The sequence below is a fragment of the Pseudopipra pipra genome, chromosome 4, assembly GCF_036250125.1.
Source record: "Pseudopipra pipra isolate bDixPip1 chromosome 4, bDixPip1.hap1, whole genome shotgun sequence".
Classification (NCBI taxonomy): Eukaryota; Metazoa; Chordata; class Aves; order Passeriformes; family Pipridae; genus Pseudopipra; species Pseudopipra pipra.
The window spans coordinates 61,456,973-61,479,094 of NC_087552.1; the positions used below are offsets into that span (position 1 = coordinate 61,456,973).

At 40.5% G+C, this 22,122-nt stretch overlaps 1 protein-coding gene across 3 annotated transcripts in view; it reads left to right on the forward strand.

The window, feature by feature from the left end:
• The first annotated feature begins 904 nt into the window (after window positions 1-904).
• The window catches only part of BOD1L1 (biorientation of chromosomes in cell division 1 like 1), a 36,485-nt gene continuing 15,267 nt past the window's right edge, over window positions 905-22,122 (forward strand). Inside the window, exons 1-12 of one of the 3 annotated variants that reach the window (XR_010430248.1) lie at window positions 905-1,252; window positions 1,590-1,714; window positions 2,991-3,181; window positions 4,437-5,057; window positions 5,528-5,674; window positions 7,033-7,202; window positions 8,183-8,306; window positions 8,666-8,810; window positions 9,470-9,545; window positions 10,450-16,546; window positions 18,902-18,969; window positions 20,439-20,508. Coding sequence is in view for 2 of the 3 variants with exons in the window: in XM_064653219.1 (XP_064509289.1) it covers window positions 1,058-1,252; window positions 1,590-1,714; window positions 2,991-3,181; window positions 4,437-5,057; window positions 5,528-5,674; window positions 7,033-7,202; window positions 8,183-8,306; window positions 8,666-8,810; window positions 9,470-9,545; window positions 10,450-16,546; window positions 18,902-18,969; window positions 20,439-20,508 (8,029 nt within the window). In the remaining variant the exon portion in view is untranslated. The remainder of the gene's footprint in view (window positions 1,253-1,589; window positions 1,715-2,990; window positions 3,182-4,436; window positions 5,058-5,527; window positions 5,675-7,032; window positions 7,203-8,182; window positions 8,307-8,665; window positions 8,811-9,469; window positions 9,546-10,449; window positions 16,547-18,901; window positions 18,970-20,438; window positions 20,509-22,122) is intronic. The other 2 variants (XM_064653219.1, XM_064653220.1) reach the window with 2 other exon arrangements.

Below are 22,122 nucleotides of genomic sequence, written 5' to 3' on the forward strand. Positions count from 1 at the left end.
CCATCAACCAGCACTATCACTGTAACCACTAAAGCCACATCATCAAGTGCCAGATCCAGACACCCCTTAAACACCTCCAGGAATGGTGGTGACTTCACCACCTCCCTGGGCAACCCATTCGAATGCCTAACAGTGAAAAAAATTTTTCTAATATCTAATCTAAATCTCCCATCTCAGTACATTGGACAGTTATGACCATAACACTGACAAACACACGAAGCAAAACAAAACAAACAAAAACCCCAGAAACAAAACAAAACAAACAACAAACACGAAAAAAGTAGCCAGCAAGCGGGAGATGTGTATCAAAAAAAAAACACGAGAACGCACTGACACGTAAAGGCGGCATGTTTAAACTGAAGTATTTCCAATGTCACAGAATTCCCCCGCCCTCCTCGCCCAGGGGCGGAGAAGGGAGCGCTAAGTCTCATATCCCGCAGACAGGCCAGGCAGTGCCTCAGCGCCCCTCGGGCCGCACCAGCCGCGGCTCCCGCGCCCCGCCCCGGCCCCGCCCCCGCCCGCGGGAGGAAGCGCGCGGCGCCGCCCGCACCGCGATGGCGGCGGGCGCAGGAAGGGGCGGGCCGCGGGGCGGGGCGGCGGGGGCGCCGCCGGGAGCGCAGCAGCGGCGCCGGGCGGCCGGGGCGGGCGCCGCGCCCCCGCCGTGCCCGCAGCGCCCAGCGGCGGCCGCGCCGCGCCGGGGGCGGGGGACGAGGCGGGCAGAGGCCGAGCGCCGCCGCGGCCGCTCCTCTCTCCCCTCCCCAACGCTCGCAGCCTCGGCCCGGCGGGTCGGGGCCCTTCAGGCGCGGGGCCCGCGCGCGGCCCCGCCCCCCTCCCGCCCCCGCGCGGGCCCCGCGGCGGCTGCGCGCGGTCCCCCAGTGTCGCCCCGCGCCGATGGCGCCGCTCCCGGCGGCGGCGCCCCCGCCCCCCCCGCGCCGCGCGCCGCTTCCTCCCGCCGTCCCCTTCCGCTTCCGGGGCCAGCGCCGCCGCGGCTCGGTGAGCAGCCCCGTTCCGGGGCCCGCCCGGCACCGCCGGCAGCACCCGCCGCCCCGCCGCCCCCATGGCCACCAACCCGCAGCCCCCGCCGCCCCCGCCGCCGCCCCCTCAGCAGCCGCCGCCGCTGCCGGGGGCCGGGGCCGGAGCGGGGGGCGGTGCGGCCGAACCCGAGCTGGTCTCCATGATCGTGAACCACCTCAAGAGCCAGGGGCTCTTCGACCAGTTCCGCCGCGACTGCCTGGCCGACGTGGACACCAAGGTTCGGGCGGGTGGCACCAGCGTCTCGGGGGGGTCCCGGCGCCCCGGGCTCGGGCAGGTCAGGGCCGGGCCCGGCCGGGGCAGAGCCGGAGCGGCCGCGCTCGGCGGGAGCGCGGCGTGTCCGGCGGGGCGCGCAGGGCGCACACACGACCGGCTCGGCGTGGTGTCGGCGATAGATACGGCGTTTAACGCGCTGCCATCGCCGCCAGGGAGCGGGAGCGGCAGCGGCGGTGCCTTCAGGGGACCGGGGGGGTCCGACGTGCCAGCTCGGCCTCCGGGGGAATAACCAGCCGTTTATCCAACTCCTCCAGTCCAACCTCTCTGCTGTTGCTTTCTAGCCTGCCTACCAGAATCTGAGACAACGCGTTGACAACTTTGTTTCCAATCATTTGGCGACTCATACCTGGAGTCCTCATCTCAACAAGAACCAGCTGAGAAATAACATTAGGCAGCAGGTTCTCAAGTAAGTGACAGCCATGGGGTTACTGTAAACGTGCTCCTCTACCGTGCTAGGTGATGGAGACTCTGGGTCAATGTAAAGCATCTGCTTTCTTCAAAGAAACTTCTGAAGAAGCTCTTTCATTATTTTGTTTTTTGTAACCTTTAGAATGTGGTATTACTTCAGATAGCAACTTGCCATCAGCATTAGTTAGAATTAGACTGCTAATATTTTTTTATCTGATCCAGTATGCTGCAGAGGTGGAAACCTTGATTTTAACTTGGGATGTAACCCCCTAGCTAAAATCTACCTTTACTTTTTCTTCTAAAGGAGGTATTAAAATTGCACCTATCATGTTTAGAGCTAAGGAAAATTAAAAGTATTTGACAAACTAAGCTCTGCAGAGTACAAGGCGAAAGTCACATAGCAAAACCTGGATGTAAATCTAGCTGGACAGAGAAGAGGCTTTTAAAAATTGCTGTTATGTTAAAATGATGTCAAACACTTGATATTACATTATTTCATGAAGTTTCCTCCAGTTTTTCTTCTCAAATCTTAAGAGTGATAAGAAAAGTTAGGACATTTCTTCAGAGTACAGTGAGCTTGGTCATTGAATTGGATCAAACCAGGGATATAGGAACAAACTTAGTTATGCTGTGGTGGTACCATTGATAACTTGTACTGAGGAGCTATTTGGTTTGTAGGGAGAAGAGTGGATGTTGTTTGTTGTTAAAGAAGCAGTGAGGACAAGAGGCAGTATATGTCCCACAGAAGATTACAGGGGTCTAAAGACATTGATACAGATATAAAGCTTTCTATTGCCATTTATTTTATTTTACTGAAGATTAAAGGTGTTTTATTAAGCTGCAGAACTTGCTGCACTCTATTGGGCAGTAAGTAACTTAGAGTGGCAATAAGTGGTCTAGTAGCTGTTTGTCCCTCATGCCTTCTATAAGTCATCTCTTTTATGCTATGGGAATTGATCATATCAGCTTTCTTCTTAATTTTTTCCACAAGTGGCTTTTGCAATTAAATAACAATTGTAGGTATAACCAGTAATAATGCAACAGCAGGCTATTTATTGTGTTAATTCCATGTGCTTGGATTGGTTTGTTTCTGTAGCACTTTTTTTATTATGGATAGGGCACAGGCTAAATCCATAGCTGCAGTGATGCTCAGAAAACATTAATGCTTCCGTGGAGTTTCTTACGAGTGTTTACGTCACATCTAAATGGTCATACTTCATTAATAGGTTATTGAAATGTAATTTTTCTTACTAATTCCTGTAACTTTGTTCCAGGTCTGGAATGTTGGAATCTGGAATTGACAGAATTATTTCTCAGGTTGTGGACCCAAAGATCAACCACACATTTAGACCTCAGGTGGAAAAAGCTGTCCATGAATTTTTAGCCACATTGAATCACAAAGAGGAGGCAGGGCCCAGTACAGCTCCAAGTGAGGAAAAAGCAGATGCTTCTGTTACAGTACAAGGTATTCTACCATTTCTCTGAGCAGTCTGTTAACAAAAGTGGGGTTTAAGAGAGCAGAAACATTGACTAAGTTTGCTTCTGGCATAACATTGTTAGCATCAGAATTAGCAAGCTGAGCACCAGGCAGTACCATAACACTTATCTGTTACTGTATGTATAAAGGTAGAAGGCAGAAGAGGTGTCACCCTATTATGACCATGTCACTGTCACTTCTGCTTGAGATTATGAGGAATCAGTTTACTGTAGGGAGAAAAGTTGGTCTCAGGGTTTGGCCCTCAAACACAGATAAAAGAACAATTCAATTTTTCTATCCATTGGTAGATCGGAAAAAAATTACCTGAGAGACAGTTCCCTATCTTTGTGTAGTTGCTGTGTGCCTTAAAGTTTGAATGGCTAGGGTCCTCTCAGGAGCTTAAGTTGTGCTATAGGTCACCAATCTTTGGTTTGTTTATCAACACAACACTTTTTCTTTAGAGTTTTTATTTATGTTGCCTGTTGTCAACTTCTAAACACTCCTACAGGTAACTGTCCATTCTTTCACATCCTAAGATATTCCACAGCAGTACATCTATTTGTAACCAGACCCTTTATTTAAATCCAAAGCTTTTTCCTGTGAGGCCCACTTCCTTTAAAGTGGGTTAACAAGCCAGCTGCAACTCTTAGTTCTAGTCCACTTAACCCTTTCTCATCCATCTTCAGAGTTGGTTCTAAGAGGGTGGAAAAGTGGTAAAAGGTATATCTGATCGTCCCGTTGTTATATAATCAATATGCTGAGTCCATTTTCCGTGACTTTATGGAGATACTAGAGACGTAGACTATCTACTGCAATGTGTGTGTACCTATATATAGAGAGAGAATGTATATATAATTCTTTATATGCATATATATATATAAAATATATCCAGAGTCATCATCCCAGTTGGGACGTTGGTAAAGATGAACAAGGATGGTGTTCATCCTTCCCGTTGGCAATCCCTGCATTCCCTAGCGGACCTCAGGAACAGAGGTGTGTCACAGAGCAGAATGAATCCCTGGTAATAACATGATAATTGCTGCAGGAATGCAGCTTCATGGAGTTTTTATCTGGTTGGTCTTTTTTTTAACCAAAATCTTTCAATGCAAAATTAGTCAAATAGTTAATTATGCACATTTTATAGACAGTAATTGTTCTGTTTCTTTGCACTTGTTTAACATCCTATCTGAACAGAACTACATAAACTAGGGTAAAGTAAAACTGTTCTTTCTTACTTTTGAAGGTGTCTCTGCTACAACTCCTAGTGCTAACGTAGCTAGTGATGCAATGTCCATTTTGGAAACAATTACGTCTCTTAACCAAGAAGCAAGTGCTGCCAGGGCTTCAACAGAGACCTCAAATTCCAAGAACAGTGACAAAGTTGCAAAAAAACTCTCATCTCAGCAGAGTGTGGATGGTAGCACTGATAAAGACAAAAACGTGGAGGACTTGCCAGACAGAGAGAAAGCAATTTGTGACTTTTCGGGAGAAGGGGCTGAAACACTTACAAAGTGTGAAGATGTAAATGAGCTTCCCTACCAAAGTGAAGAAATAAAAAATTCAGCAAAGGATACTAATGTTTGGACTTTTACAAATAAAGATATTCAGCAGGACAGTGAAGATCAAAAGAGTAAATTATTGGATAAATGTGACAAGAAATCAGACAGCAGTGAAAAAAGTGAAAGAAGAAAAGAAAAGAAAGAAAAGCTTGACAAGAAGTCTGACCATTCAAAGAAAAGCGATGATACCGCGAAGTCAAAAGAAGAAAAGCAAGCAAAAGAATCAGAAACAGGGAAACAGTTAGTTCCAGAAAAAAATAGCAATAAACATAAAACAACTGAAAGCACGAAAGAAACTAAAGAAGGTATGGTGTGGGCAATACTCTTCTTCAAAATATGAATATGAGGTGGGTTTTTTAAGTGTATTCAGAAGTTGAATCAGAAGTATATTTGGAATGTAAGTTTTCTGATAAATTTGTCTTGCTAGCACACTTGGGCTTGTCCATATCTCTTAACTGAGGCACCCGGATTAGGAATCAGATGAGCTTTGATTCCTCAAGTGTGTGGTTGGTCATCTGCTTTAATGTGGCAAGTTGTCTGGACAATTCCAGTCTTCATTTTAAAGTTTATAGTTGTACCTCAGGGTGTTTTTTGTTTTGAGTAAACCAGAGTTAGGCTAATAACATTTCATTAAGGTGTTATAATTTTGTTTTCTTATTCCTAGTTATTAAGATAATTTTGTTCTTGGTGATAAAATTGCTGTTTTGGTAAAAAAAGTTTCACAAATATGGTGTGCTGCATTACAGCTCTTTGTTTCAATTTTTTCCTTTGCAAGAAAATTCATTCATAGATTCAGATATGGATGTACTCAGCGACATCACGGTCAGCTCTGTCCACACCAGTGACCTTTCTTCCTTTGAAGAAGAGAGTGAAGAGGAGCCTGTAATTACTGACAGTACTGAAGAGGGGGAGATCACATCAGGTGGTAAAATAATTCGATTGTTAAGCAGCAACAAGGAGTATGTAATGCTGTTGTTGAGTGCATCATATCATGAATGTTAGGGCTTGCAGTATGTTTTATTGTAATTACCTGTGGGAAAGAATTTGACTGTGGAATGGATAGTATGTGTGCAATTGAAAAAGACAAGTATTGCATTTACCTTTTGAATATTTTTTAATAGTTTGGTGTATTCTAAATATTGTAAATCTGATTTATGCTACAGTATTTTATAGACGACAAAAGCATTTAAGGGTGAATATGTCAGTCTCTCTGGGTCTTTTTCCCCTCAATGCTGCCATGAACTTGGTGTAACATTAGAGTGCTTTGCAACTTTGAGGTAGTGGTTGTAGCTGGCATTGCAGATCAGGTTGGTTTTAGAGCTTTAGAATTGCAGGAATGTCCAAATTCTACTTGGCTACAGTAGAGGAAACAGGAATGGATCTAGCCTTAAAAATTCAGAAACACCAGATCATTTCACTGACTGGGTTACATTTTTGTGTTCCCCCTGTCCAGTACAGACCTCAGACTCTGATTTCTGCAGATGTGACTTCTGCAGTTAGTAAGACTTCCCACTTCATAATGCAGAGTGCCTTAGTACCTGAATGCGTTCTGTCTAGTATGCTCACAGCTTACTTTTTCTGCTCTAAGAATATTATTTAGAGGCATTGAATTACTTGCATATTCTCTGCCTTTGCTCTTACCTTAAAATATAACAGATGTTGTTCAGTTATGACTGAACATTTGAGAAAAGAAAGCAAGACTTAAGTATGTTTCGGGAATAGAAATAATCTGTACAGTATGGAGCACAAGTGATTTTGCACTATTTCTAATAATCCTGATAAAACAGAAATAAATTTATTTGTTTATACTTGATTAATACTTACATGAGTGTAAACAACAGCGTGTTTTGTTTATGTATTTCAGTAAGCATATATAGTTTTTAGGTATTCAAGTACTGTACAGTTTTTTTGGTGTGGGGAGAAGCATAATTTAACACGTAGCAGAAATTACATTCTGACTTCTTACATGTAGTTAACCACAAAATATTGTATATAAAAGGGCAATGGCATTACAAGCCCAGTTGTTCTATCCCAGTTTATTTTGGGGTTTGTGTCTTGCAAATTTTTGGCTCAATGATGTACACAAACACATGAATGCACCTTTCATTTTTTTCATAATCTAGTGATATTTTGATGGTGAAAGAGTATTTTTTAACTGTTTACGTTTTTAGAGTAAATAATTGTTAATACATTTTGAATAGTTTTGCCTCCTCAAAAGTCGTGTTGAAAGCACTGCCCTAATTTATCAATATATCTCTATGCTCACTAACCTTTCTTTAGATGAAGAGGAGAAAAAGAGTCAAAGTAGGATGAAGCCTCACGCTCACGAGCTGAGCGATGGGAAAGCCAAGCCCGTTCGCAACGCGTACGTTCACAAGCCTTTCCTGTACTCCAAATACTTCAGTGACTCCGATGATGAGCGAACTGTGGAGCAGCTCCGTCAGTCCATTGTAAGTGTTGTGGTTTGTTACTGCTCTTTATAGAGCAGAAATTCCACTTCTGATGTGGTGGTGGTTTGTGAGGGGGAGTTGTGGAGTCCTCTGTTCTTTCTCACTTTGGTTTTTTTTTCACTTGTGTTACAACTGCCCTTTCTTCAGGTGTCTCATTATGGCACTATGTGGTCTGCAGCACAGTGCTCTACTCTGCTGGTTATAGTTTGAAGGCTTCTGGTGGTGAAAGCAATGACACACTTTTCTGTGTCTTTCCCCTCCTCCGAAATAAACAGTCTTTTGATGTTGACGGAGGATTTGCTAATTACATGCAGTGTCTTCACAGAATCACAGCATTGGGTGAATTCTTTCTCAACTGAGTGATTTGATGGGGAGAGTAAGAACTGCTGCACTTACGAAAAATGGTCTTCAGTAGATTTAACGTATATAATGACAGTTCGGGTGGACACAGTAGCCCATATCTACCTGTCCTCTGCCTTCAGTGGGATGTGGAGTAGGTCAGGCTTGTGTTGAGTACTGCAGGCGACTTCATTACACTAAGTCTTTAAAAATGTAGTTCTTGCTGTCCATGAAATCAGTTTGTAGCGAGTCTGCAGCCACTGAGAATAGAAAGAGATTTAAGCATGTGCACTCTGTTCCTTGGAAAAGGGACCAATATGCAGAAGAGGGAGCAGCAGTTCTTTTAGATTTTCTCCTTTGGCCAGGTAAAAACTTATATATATAATATATTTATAGTTGTATATATACACTATGTATATATTATATATTAGTACTTATATATATAATTAAAAATATGTTCTTTGAGAAGATCTCATAGCTTCAGTCTGTGGTGTTAGGCAGCAGTGAAACTCTGGAACTCAGCTAATTTCACATCACAAGCTAGCATGCTCTGTTTCTGTGGGTTTTAGATATATATTTATAATCAAAGAATACTCTTTGACCTAATGATAATTATTGTTTTCCTTGGTTTTTATCTCTAGGCCAAAGAAAAAGAAGAGAGACTCCTAAGAAGACAAATTAACAGAGAGAGACTTGAAGAAAAACGCAAACAGAAGGCTGCAGAAAAAACAAAATCCCTAAAAACTGGAAATCAAAATGCTAAAGGTATGAGAAGTGAAGGTATGATTAGCCCCTATGACCTTGCTCTAACTTACACTCTAGAAAGAAAACTTTCAGCTTTTAATAATGGTCATAGGTCTGTAGTAATTTCCTTTGCTTAACAACCCAGTGTTTCAACACTGATGTAAAGGAAAAATGTATAAAGCAAATTATTATGAATTGTATGAAATTTCATCTCCACTTTTCCATGTATCATTACACTGCTTAGACTCAGTGAATACCCATAGACACAGGTATTCTCTGTGACACATTAGTACTGTCTGTACTGCTTTCAGTCATGTTTATAGCTGAAACAGTAATATAATGACATGCATATGTATTTCACCATTTGTGTATTATATTAGGAAAAAGTGGCTTGCACTTAGAAGAACCACCATCAAAAAGTCTGGAGTCAAAAGCTACTGGTACCAGCATTAAGGATGTGCTTAAAGAACAGAAAATTTTAGAAAAAAAAGTGGCCTTGAGCAGAAAAAGAAAAAGATATTCAAGGTATTTATGTATTTTCTCGAAAGGAATTAAAGTTTTGAATATTCATTTTTGCAGATTTCAAAGGTTCTTTTCAACTTTGTACTTAGCCTTATTGACTTTTAACAGTTTTCTATTAGAATATTCACATAATTTTGTTACAAATAAGCATGAAGTTCAGGCAGAAGGTCAAATTATAGCTGCTTAAATATATTGCAACTCAGACTGCAGTAGCAGTCTTTACTGACTTTTCATACACAGAATGGTAATAAAGGCATGAGAATAGAGAGCTTTTACATGCTTGTGCATCTGATATGTAAGTCAACTTGGCTTCATCTTGAAACTGATGTTTTATGTAGATAAGTACCTGTACATAACTCTCTATGTACAGGTATATATGGGGCAAGGAGAGCTGTTACCCATTTTACAGGGACAACTGCAGTAGTAATATTGTCGTACTCATAAAGCACTGATATCCAGAGAATATTTTTTAAGTTGATACACATAATTTTACAAGAGAGAAAAGCCTGAGCAAATTGGTTAGTCAGAACTGGGGTGATCAAGCTCTGTTACCATATTTTTAGTAGGCATTTCTCTCTCAGCTTTGAAAGCAGAAAGTTTATAAAGTAATGTTAGGCTGATAGCAATTTTTCTTTATTAAATTGTCCAAATACCTGTTTCAGGCGTGCTGAAGATGGCTGCAGAAAGAAATATGAGCCCTCTGAAGAAGATTCTAAAGAAGTGCAAAAGACAAACGAGGTATGTGTTTCTCAAATATAAACTTTATGGTCTTCGTTTTTAATTCTAATAGACATTTTCATATGTCCACACTAAACTGCATATAATTGCATTCATTCTTATTAATTAGTTTTTCCCTGACAGTTCTTCCAGTTGTATTAGTGGGCTGACATTGCTGTAGTAGCGCTTTCTGAATTCCAGTAACCACTGAAATACATGGTCTGTGATTCAGTGCTAATGCATGTTGTAGTAGAACACAAGATGAGTTTTAAGCCCTAATCTGTGAAGGAGGTTGGGTTTTAAAAAAGTGCAAGGTCTTATGTGCAAAGACTTGAGGAGTTTGATCTGTTTAAACTTCTCACTGGAAAGTTAAAGGAAAACTGACTGAGGTCTGAATGCTAAAAGAGAATTTTTATGGCAAGAATTTTTTATAAACAACATTATTTAAAAGAAAAAGTAGCAGTTGGAAGTTCAAATGGAAGTCTAGATTTGGCTTTTGTAGGTTTTGGTGTGTTGTTTAGTTTTGATTTTTTTAGTTATGGTTTTCTTTTAACAGACAGCATAATGGCTGTTTAAAGTATCTTATGGAGTACTTGAAATTGTGATTGTCCATTCAAAAATCTGTTTAAATCATTTTAGAAAGAAAAATCATCTTATAAAGAAAAGATAATAAAGTTCAGAAAGTCTGCTTAAGGTTAACTTCTCTTCCTTTGGATTTTTACGCAATGGCAGATAGTTGAAATGAAAATGGCAAGTTTCATTTTTTTACTAACTATATTTTAGGTGATTTTTTTTATTACATTGTTAAGTGTATCCTCTGGTGTACTGTTTTTATGGAGAATTTGTCCTTAGCAGTTCTGTTCGGTCACATAGTGAAGGAACTGTGTAACATTTACTTATATATATAAAAAAATCTCTTTTTTAGACTTGTGAAAAAAATTCTTCCAAAGAATTGAAGCATAATCATGGGAAAAGTGAAACCCCTAAACAACTTAGAAGACTTTCAGAGTGGGGGCATTCAACTGAGGAAACCAAAAGTGATTCTAAAGCAGAAAAAGAACACAGAAGAAAACCCTCCACTTCTCTTCAGGCTGAAGGAGTCCAGCAGGACAGTGAAGCAAGGGATCCAAAAAGACAATCGGATAGAGCAGAAGTCAATACTGAAGAACCACAGAAGCAGAAATCCATATCTAAAAATGAAAAACACCCCAAAAAAGATACTGACACAGAAATTCAACATACGAAAAATGCTGCCAAAAAAGAAGCCAAGTCTTACAGAGATAAAAATGAAAAGGAAAGAACTGCTTTAGAAGATAAACTTCCTTTAAAGCACAAACATAAAGGAGATGGTATTCATAAATCAAATGAAGATGTTGAACTCCATTCATCTGAGAGAAGTTTGAAAGGAGAGGATGGTGGCCAGAAACATAATCAACAAGTAAAGGTTTCCTCAGATGACAAATCTGAAAGGAAAAGTAAACACCGAAGTGAACGGAAAATATCAGTAACAGGAAAAGATGGGAAAACCACTTCTGAATCAACCCTAAAAGCTGAAGAATTGCTGCGGAAAGAAAATAAAAAAGACAGACATCTCTCAACAGAAAAATCAAGAGCAGAATGCAAGACGAAAAGGTCCCTGAGTGATTCTAAAACACAAAAGGATTCCCTAAGTGCCTCAAAGCAACTTGCTTCTGCATCACACAGAAGGAGTGAAAGCTACTCAGAAGATAAACATGAAATAGAATCAACTAACTCTGATTGTAATTTAAAACATGAAGACGGCGTTCATAAAGATAGACGAAGATCTAAGAGCCTTGTAGAAGACAAGGTTTTGTTAAAGTCCAAGTCAAAGAGTCATAGTAAACAGGTCAAAGTATCTGAAACAGAATTACAGGAAAATTTAACAAAACAAGAGATTGGACAGAAAGACAAAGATAAGAGCCTGGAAGACAGTGATTTAGATAAACAACACAAATCCAAGAATGACGACAAAGGTTTTGAGGAGAGTGGTGCTGAGTCTGAGCTTGTGAGTGGCACACAGTCAACTCAGGGATCACAAAAAGACTTAAGTCACAGAGTTAAGTTACATTCTGGAGAAAAGGGATCCGTAAAAGAAAAATATAGAGGTGATAAAGATTTAAGTAATTCCAAGCTAGAAAGAAGGTTCTCTGCTGAAGGTCACAAAAGCAGGAACTTAAAGCACAGCAACAAGGAAATAAAGAAGAAGGAAGAGAGCATCAAATCGGAAGATAAAGATGCTAAAGAAGTGGACAGTGGGCATGAAAAGGTATTGAATGTCACAGTGGCAATGGATAAAAAACAAAGCAAGAAGGTATCCTGTGAAAATAGAAAAGGCAGTGTATCAAACCAAGATTTACTTAAGGAGGAAAAGCAATCAGCCAGCACAACTGAAAGCAGCCAGGCTCCAGCCCCTCGAAAGGCAACTATGAATAATGATTCTGGTCATGCAGAAGAGCTGATGGAACTTGATTTGAAACAAACAAAAGTACAGGAAACATCGAACATTGAAGGAAGAAACATTCAAAACTCAATCCAAGCCGCAGATGTCAAAAATGCAGCAAAACAAAAAGCATCTCGCTCTGTTTCAAATAAGGGAATAAAACACAGCTTGGCAGATCCTGAAACCCGTGAATCGCGATTTCTGCCTGCAGCTGAAAAAACTATTGAACAAGAAGCTATTTCTAATAAACAAGTTGGTGCCTTAGAAACTTTGTCCAAACAAACTTCCATGGATCAAGGACCCAGTAAAAAAGGGGCTTCTAAAAGGAAGGTCGTGTATGAAACAAGTGGTAGAATCTTACGCAATGTGCCCAGTAAAGATCAAGCTTCAAAAGATAGCAGAAGACCAAAGAATTCAAAAACTGTGATAAATTCTAATTCAGATGATGTTCCTTTAGCAATTAGTTCTTCCAGAGAAGATGCTGCTGATGCAAAGTCCATGGATATGGATGTCTCAGATTTTACAAATTCCCTAGGTAGTATGTCTAAAGAATGCCATAATTCTGGTGAGACTTCTTCATTGAAAGACACTTTCACTTTGAAAAATGATGAAGCACAGGTTGTATACATGGAGCAAGATAGTGCAGTGCCGAGTTCTGTCATGAAAGATGATGGTGACAACACCATGACAACCAGTATAGGAAAAGATAGCACGGTCCCCCAGCCTGATGAAGAGGCAATGGAAGACAGTACAGCTGGGTTACCTAGTCAGGAAGATTATAATGAAGCAGCAAAGTCAGAAAGCTTTCAGGACAGGGAGTTGAAAATAAAAGAGGAAAACTTGATGTCTGATGTAACTGAAGAATGTGGAGATGTAACAGCAAAAGAACTTCCCCTTAGAAGAAAAGAAAGAGAGCACTTGAATAGAGAGCCTTCCACAAAAGGAGAAAGAAGCGTAATGATGAATAATGTGGAAAAGAATGAGGTGCATGACAATGATGATCTGATACAGTCTTCCTCTGTATTAGTGCCTGAAGGAGTTCCTGAGGAAAGTGTCAAAGACTCTGTTACAGCTAATGGGCAGGAAGGGAATAGACTGGTTGGCGTGGAAGACAAAAATGAAAGCAATGGAGTAGGTACCAGTGCAGGAAGTAGTAAACCTAGCAGCCTACAAACAACTCCAACCACTGTGATAGGAACTAGCACAGAAAAGATCATTGAGAGCACTGCAATGGCGACTAGTACAGGAGAGGAAAGAACTGAGTGTGCATCGCATTCCGAAAAGGGCAGTGATGCTACGACCACTTGCTCAGAGGAAAGTGAGGTGGCGGCAATCTGCACAAGCATAGAGGCTGATGAAGGTTTTACAACAGGCATATGGGTAAAAAGTAGTGAGGGCTGCAGTTTCGTCACAGGAGCAGATGCTGGTGACTGTACTGTTGCAGCAGCTGAAGAAGGTGGTAGCAGTGTTGTCACTGCAGGATTAGCAGAAAGTGAAAGTTTCCTGACAAGCACAGAAGGAGAAGAAAATGGTGACTGTACCATGGTTGATGCAGAAGAAAGTGATAAGGTTTCAGTCAATGCAAGTGGAGTAGAAATTGAAGACACTGTGAATAGTGCTGGAGCAGAAGAAAAAGATGATGCTGTGACTAGCGCAGGCTCTGAAGAAAACCGAAAGACCTCAACTTGTGTAGACACAGGCAAACTTGAAAGTTCTGTATCCTGCTTAGGTGAAGTGGAGAGCGATGGAGCTGTAACTAGTGCAGGAACAGAAACAGGTGAAGGGTCAACCAGTGGTGACAGTTCAGGTGAATTTAGGGGCAGTGTGACAGCTGGCCAAGTGAAAGAACACGAAGGTACTGTGACTTGCACAGGTGCAGAAGAAAGAGGTCATAACTTCATAATCTGCGCTGTGAGTGGTACAGATACTCAAGGAGAAAGCACTGTGACTGGTGCATGTACTGCAGTGGTCACAAACAACAGTGCCACTACTGGAACTGGTGGTGACAAATCTGAGGATACTGTAAATGGTGAAAGCACAGTGACCAGCACAGGCATAACTCCAGAAGATGATGCAGTCTGCACAGGGCTAGAAGACAGCAATGAGGGATTTGCAGTTTGTTTAGAAGCTGAAAAATGTGAAAGCCTAATGGACAGTATGAGGGAAAAGGAAGAAGCCAATATCGCTACAGTCAGTGTAGGTCTATGTGATGATGAGGGATTTGTGACTAGTACAGGCTCAAAAGAAGAGGATGAAGAGGGTGAGGACATTGTGACCAGTACGGGAAGAGGAAATGAAGAAAATGAGCACGCTTCTACTTGTACAGGAATGGAAAGTGAAAATGCACTAATTTGTATAGATGCCGAAGAAGGTGAAAGTTCCATTATCTGCATAGTTGCTGAACAAATGGAAGCTGAGTCAGGAGTGACTGGCACAAATACAAATAAGCTTACTATTGACAGCATTACAAGTGCAGAGAAAGAAGCCAATTCTGACACGAACTGTAAAAACGATAAGGGGATTGTTGAAAGCAGCGTAACCAGTGCAGATGCTGCAAATGAGGGTGCCCTGGCAGCACATACAGCAAAGCATGAAGGTGCCTTGCTTCCTGTAGTTGCTGAGGAATGTGAGGGTCCCATGACGAGTGCTATGGCCGTGCAAGATAAGGCCCAGTTTGGTGCTGAAGACAAACATGAGAATGCCATGACTTCCTTTGACAGCAGAGAACTTGATGCCTCTATAAGTAGTGTAGTTCCAAAGGAAGATGAGACTTCTCTTATTCCTGGTGACAGAGAAGTAAAAGTAAAAGGTGATATCATCTCTACTAGTACAGTGGAAGATGCTCCCTTACATTCAGCAGTGGATGCTGAAGAAGGTCCACTTGCTATTGCAAGAGCAAATGAAAATGGGGAAAGCTCTATGATCTTAACAGACTCTGAAGACACAGAGGTGCCTATGCCCAGTACAGCTACAGAGCTTAAAGAATGTGTGCATACTTTTAGCAGTAAGCAGGAGAAAGATGAGTGCACTATGATTTCCACCAGTATTGTGGAGGAATTTGAGGCTCCTATGTCAAGTGCAGCTGTTGAATGTGATGGTCAGCTCTCCTCTGTGAAAACAGAAGAAATAAATGAGAATGCTATGGTTTCTGTAGATATGGAAATATATGAGGTTCCCATGCCTAGTGAATCCAGTACAGGAGGAAATGATGATGATGAAAGTCATCCAACTGCTAGTGGTAAGGAAGAAAAAGATGAGTGTGCTATGATTTCCACAAGTGTTATGGAAGAACAGGTAATTGTAATGTCAGCTGAAGTCACAGAAGAGGCAATTCAACACCTGTCAGACACAGAGTCAAAAAATGAAACAGTAATCATCTCTACAAGTACAGCAGAATGTTTTGAAGCTCCTATGTCAAGTGTAGCTATGCAAGATGAAAACAAACTCGCTGCTTCAGAAACAGAAGGAGGATACGAAGCTGCTATGATCACTACGAGCATGACAGAAGAATGTGAGATAGTCCTGATCAGTGCAGCACCACAAGCTGAAAGTCAGCTCATAGTAGCAGAAGGAGAAGAAGATACCATTCTTTCTCCAAATGCATCAGAGGAATGTAAGATTGTGGAGACCTCTGCAGCTGTAGATGAACAGTTTGGACTAGCTGCTTTTGATGCAGATGGGAAAAACAAAGGTTCTGTGATTTTTGTGGGAGAATGTGGAGCTCCTGTGCTAAGGGTCGCCACCGACAATGAAGATCAACACACTGCTTCAAGTGAAGGAGATAAGGAGGAGGGGGCAGTGATCACCCTGAGCACAATGGAAGAATGTGATAGTCTTTTCACCTTCACAGTCATAGAAGAAAGTCAACTTGCTGCTGAGAGTACAGAAGTAAAAGACAAAAGTGAAGAAATTTTTAATACTGCTAACCAGATTGAATGCATCCTATCAACTACAGGCCCAGAGGAGGCCTGTAGGATTCCCAGCAGGAATTCTTTGCTTGCCGTTGGTGGGGAGAGTGAGACGCATGAGAGTGGTGTGGGTGCAGAGTCGGCAGTGCCTCAGACCACAGTAGACAGTGAAATCACAGAAACTGATGAAAATTCAGTGAACCTCATGAGTGTAGATGAAGCCCTTTGCGTGGAGATTAGTACAGAGACTGCTGAGAGTCCTTCTTCAGAGGCACATGAGGATGGTGAGCAAGCTGAAGACGTTTTGCACGGGGATGTTACATCTGAACCCTCTTCTGTGATTTCAGAAGCAGTGGTAGAGAGTGAAACTCAAAAGAATGTAAGCTGTAAATTGAACTCAAACTTGCTTTTAGAAAGTGACTTTTCTGAAACAAGGACTCCCCTGCCTAAGGCACAGACTCTTTCTTTAGTTTCTGCAAACGAAGTGACTGTAAACACCAGCCATGGTGAAGTAACAGTAGAAGCAGAATTAGGGCAAAGAAGTGACCTCCCTTTGTTACATGTAGAAGAGCTATGTGGCAGTGGTGATAAAACGAACTTGGTCAAAATAGATGATAATGGCATTGAAGTTACTTTTCAAAAAAGTAATGCAGGTGAGGATTTCTTTTTTTTTTTTCTTTTACATTCTTTGGTTTAAAAACTGTCAAAAGTAGGTGCATTTTGCCATTATTGTAGTTAGAAATAACGTGCACTGTTCAAATGTACCTTGTGTTGCTTTCTTGTTTGCAAAATAACTGTTAGTAATATACATAAGAATTGGTGACATATTTAAATAAGCATGTGATTCTGGGGGTATACATTGAACACAATTATCTGAGTTGTGTTGGAAAACATTATTAAGAGTGCAAAGAAATTACTAAAATACATCGACTTAAAATTGTGAGCTAATATATGAAGTGGTTTGCAAGGGAAATTATTGTGGAGCTACAGATGGGTTTGTTACTGATGTGTAGATGGTGGTCTAGTGGTTAGGATGCAGCACTCTCACCGCCGCGGCCCGGGTTCGATTCCCGGTCAAGGGAAAATCCCCCAGGCAGATGGAGCTCGTCAGCCCTGTAAGGCCATCCATCTAAGAGAAGGTCACTCTAAACAAACCTACGTCCTGAGGACCTCGCTGCCACCGTCCAAGCTCGCTCGGCCCCGGCAGATGAACCTTAGGATTAAAGGGTGGGCTCAGTTCAGCGCACACTGTGTCTCACCTAAAAAATCCACTGCGCAGGCTCGAAGGGTAAAGACCTTTCCCAAATCTTCGTTCGCGAAGACTGGCCATACATATACAGTGAAATTCAAAAATGTTTTTTGTAGGAAAGAGAGTGCATTTCGTTTAGATGTATGTTCATTTTAGAAATGTAACTTTGTAGCAATTTTGAAGGTTAAGAATGACCATTCGTAAACATAGCTGCAGATTTTCTCTGGATCATTATTTAATGGTCATGTTCAGATTCATTGTCTTATACTAAATTTTGTCTTGTGAATACACTTCCTTTAGGTTACAAAAGAATCAGACAGTTATCCTAAACAAGCATTATAAGTGAGCAATGATAATAGATGTCTATTTTAAATAGAAAACTTATAGAAAATAGAAATGAACTTACATGGTTGTTAGTTCCTAAAATACCATGTAATGAACATCCTGCTATTTTCAACCTTTCTCCTCTTTGACCTTCCAGAGTAGCTGAAGCACCAAGTTTATGAAAATTTATAAATTCTGTAGATGCTATAGTCAAGTTAAGATTATGACTTCATTATAAATTTTAGAGAAATTAAACTGTGGAAAAATACTAGAAGAATCTATTTCTACCACAGGAAATGGAATGGTGCTGATCAAGTTCTATTTGTAAAGCTTTTTCCTTCTCATGACTGTCTTTTGCTATTATTTCAAAAACTTTTTATAACTTGACTTTAGGTCCAGTTTCTCAAAAATTGGCTTTATTCTCTAGTTTTAATTATGTTCGGCTTGGAAAGCTCTCTCTGCAGATCTTGGGATCTTACAAATTTGTTGGGGAAAGGGGCTGATCTAATAAACTTAAAAAATGTTGTTCAGTGTTTACATAAGAGATAAGCATGAGCCATGAAAGTGTAAACTGCCACACAGTAAAGTATTTCTGTCTCGGTGCTTGCCTCAATCCTTGTTGTCCACTGATGTAGCCTCTGTAAGTACCAGGGGTAATGGTACTTATTCTGTGGATTGCAACCACAATTTAATCACTTCACATGCGCTATTGATGAATTGTCATGTTATAAGTGTTTCTTTTTGTTTAGGAAAAGCTGTATAAACAGGCTTCTGAATAGGTTTCGAAAAAGTCTGTAGAAGTCATGTGAAGATGTTGTCTGCCATGACCTGTTTTTCAGATGTTATAAACACAAAGCTGTTCCTCTGGGGAATGAAATGGGTGGGGGTTTAAGATATTTCTGAAATTATATTGACGCTTACAGGAGCTACTGAGTTTTCAATTTCTATAGAAATTGGGGGATTTCAGTGGTTATGGTTCTAGAGCTTATGGATTTAGATCTAATTGTCACTTACAGCAAAATATTATCCTTAACTCTTAGCTGTTCATTCATGAATACAGAGGTAGTTTGCTGTTTATTATTTGGTCTGAAAAAGCTGTTAACAGTTTCTTTTTAAAGGAAAAGCAAGAAAAAAAAGCCAAAGACAGAATTCACAAGCATGCTATGGTAAATCCTGAAAGCCCATATTTTCTAAGCCTTTTGTATTTAAGGAAAACATAGAAGTACTTGTGTTCTTGCAGATGGCAATTTGGAGTTTTATTGAGCTGTTTTCCAGCAAACAGACTTGGTATTGTTTCCATTGTCTACAGGAAGGGTTTCAATTCATGTGCTGTATTCATGAGGTGGTACTGAGAAATAGCATTCTACTATAGCATTCATGAGATAAACACAGCATAATATAACCTGATAATTTTAACATATTTGTATTTCATTAGGCAATAATGCAGCTTTACCAAAGTTGGCAGAAGAACTAGAATTTGAAAGTAACTTGAGAACTGACAAGGTATTTGTTGTTTTGAAAATTTTTACTATACTGTTTCTTGTATTATCATACATCTTCCTATGGTTTCTTACTGTACCGTTTGATTTTTGTGCAGCAAAAATGGCATTTAAACTGCAAAACTTCAAAGGAGCCATTTTTCGGATTATTCAGCTGTACTTTTCTAGGCAGCTGGCATTTAAACTGTGGGCTGTCCATGTTCTTCTGTGTTAGAACTAATTCCCTCCCTCAGCCATGCTCCTTCTGTGACCACAACATCCAAGTTTGCTTTTTTTAAAAATTGGTTGTACCATCTGCATGTTGCCTGTGATAGTGCTTGTAAAACAGTCATCAGTGCCCTGGCTCTTACAGCTGGGAGGTATTAGTTTAGTGCTTTGAAACAGTAAACACACACTGCTGTTCATTTTATTTCATTTCACTTCATTGCATCGATTCCTTGCCATTCTCTGTGTTTGAGGAACACTTGCTGCTGTTCTGTTCTGATAACTACAGCCCCGTTATCTGCTGTTACAGAAGAGTTGGGCACCCTTGATAATCCAGGGTGCTGGGGCTCATGGTCACCTACAGCTTCTGTAAGACCAAAGCTGAGTCTGTTTGTTTGTCTGGGCTGTGATCCATAGTAGCCAAGATTCCACATGGGTTAATTCTTCATTCAGATACAGGAGTGTACCCATGTATTCATATCTTGCCAGACTAAAAATATGCTTTTTGAGGCATAACATGGTTCAGAGACTCCCAAGCATCTATGGAAGGGTGAGTCTCCACAGGGCTTCTGGCAGCAGGTCCTTGTTAGACCAGCTGAGTATTTCTGAACCACAGTTTTGGTGCCTGGGATGCACTTCAGGAAAATCCAAGTCAGTCCGATGGGATTTATTGATTAGACTTCAGTTCCACTTGCAAACAGCTTACTGTTTACCAGCATAACATGGTTCTAAAGTCAGTACAGCCAAGTAATATGGAATCGTAGCTGAATTTACAGTGTCTAGATCAGACTTAAATACATTTAGCTCCATACAGCATTATCCATGCAGCAATAACTTAGAGCTGATCTGCAACTTTATTTTTTTTTAAAGCAAACAAACCAAGCCACCCAAAACACGAGTTGAAAAGAGTTCATTGTACCTCGTTATACATTGCAGATTCTTTTTTTTTTTCTATGTATGTAAACATTTCTAGAATATTGTTTGTATTTGCAACTTGCATTGCACCTTGATTTCCTAAGATTTTTCTTGAGATCTGCTTTTTTAAACTGATCTCTGGTACTAATGTTAACTCTAAGGTCACTGTTGAACAGTAATGTGACTTAGCTCTGACAGTGTTCCTTATTAATATTTGTACTGATGTCTTACTAAAGCTTTGGTAGACTTCTCTAGATCACGATAAGACAATGTTCATCCTGACATGAGGGAGGGGAGTGAGACATGCTTGTTCTGAATGTCTGCTATACTTGTCTCTTCTGATTTTGTATTTAGTCACAACAGCCTGAAAGTGCAAGAAGTGAAGAGGGATGTGTGGATCTTCCTGCTAAAGAATTGGAAAAAGGTGATTTTTATACTGATAGCAACTTACTTTTCATGCTGAAAAGACTATTAGTTGTGATGGGAGGGTTGCAGATTGGTTATATACTATGTGTAGAGAAACTGAAGAAAGCCTTCAGGAATCTTCTTGAAATGTTTCTAGGAGTTCAGCTGGCTTTGAGTTTGGTTTGTGATAGAGAAGGAGGGTCATACTTTTCTTCCAATGATATGGTGAAAGAAAGGTGGAAAGCATTTAGGATTTTAAAAAAGTAGACTGCTAACGTTCCATTTAAAATCAATAAATACTGAAAAACATTTGCCCAGGAAGAATACAGAACCTTCCCCAAAGAATGGCTTTCTTCCTTATGAATTTAGAACATCCTGGTTTTTTGGGTGTTGTGACAGGCCCTGTGAGGATATGATATACGAGCATTGGTATAAAACTCTGGAATCCTTTTTTACTCTCAGAGTAGGTCAGATTCACATACCTGGTTTCATGGTGGTATCTATTCATCTAGGTGATAAGAGACATGCTCTATTCACAAGAGAGAAAATGTAAACCTGAGAATGGGTTAAAAGACTGGGGATTTCAGGACAGCAATCTAAAATTTGAACCAGTTTTTCTGTACTCTGAGGTTTCTTGAAGTGCCTGTAATACTGTGCCACTTTCCATCGCTCAGTCTCCCAGACAGACAGTACTTAAGATTTAAAATGTGCAGATTGAACTAGCTGTGATAATCTTGTTTCTTGTAAAATGTTTAACAAAAATCCATTTGTTGTGTAAATCATGTTGGATATGACACAGACTGAAGAATAATGCTTTGTAGCTCTTGGTAGAGAGTTTTTTTCTTCTCCACAGTAATCTCTCTTATATGTATATATACATGCATATATACATACAGCTCAACGTACGTAAAAGGAAGTTGTTTAAAAGACAAATGTGTGTCCTGTCAGGAGTATGAACAGCAGACACAGTAGTTTAGTAGTCCAAGATTCTTTGGAATGTAAACAAATCATTGCTGTTTGAGTGGGTAGGAACTAGCTCTTCATTTGACACTGCTTTAAAAATTGAAGGATGTGCAACTCAGCAGTATAGCTGTGGAAGAATTGTTGCTAAAAGATGTAGATTGAAGAAATAAGCTACAAATTGTATAAAACTGTATGTAAAAAAGCGTTTTTTATTGTATTATAGGTTTATGTTCTTACTGCAGCTGAAAGGAAAGCTGCTTGGAATACTTCAGCAGCTTTTTTTAATTAGAATATTAATTCAGTGCTTTTATGAATCAGATTTTAAGAACACTCGATAGAGCAGCTTCTTTATGATTCTCTTTATGTATTGGAAGTTACGAAATTCTTTCAGAACTCCAAACCACTAATCAGCACTTATAATTATTTTCCCCATTTTTGTGATATGGAAGGCTAAGGCTCTACTTTGTCAGAGTTATAGTCTAGCAATCGGACAATTTCCTTATGTGCACTCGATCAGCTACAGGTCTCACGAGTACAATTATGCAAACTTTAGTTCTCTGGAAGCATGTTAGAGCACAGTTTCGATCGTGTTTTACTTCATCCCATGATCCAGCATCTGAGGTTCTGATGGATGAAATTCTGATTCATTCGAATGATAGAACTATATTTG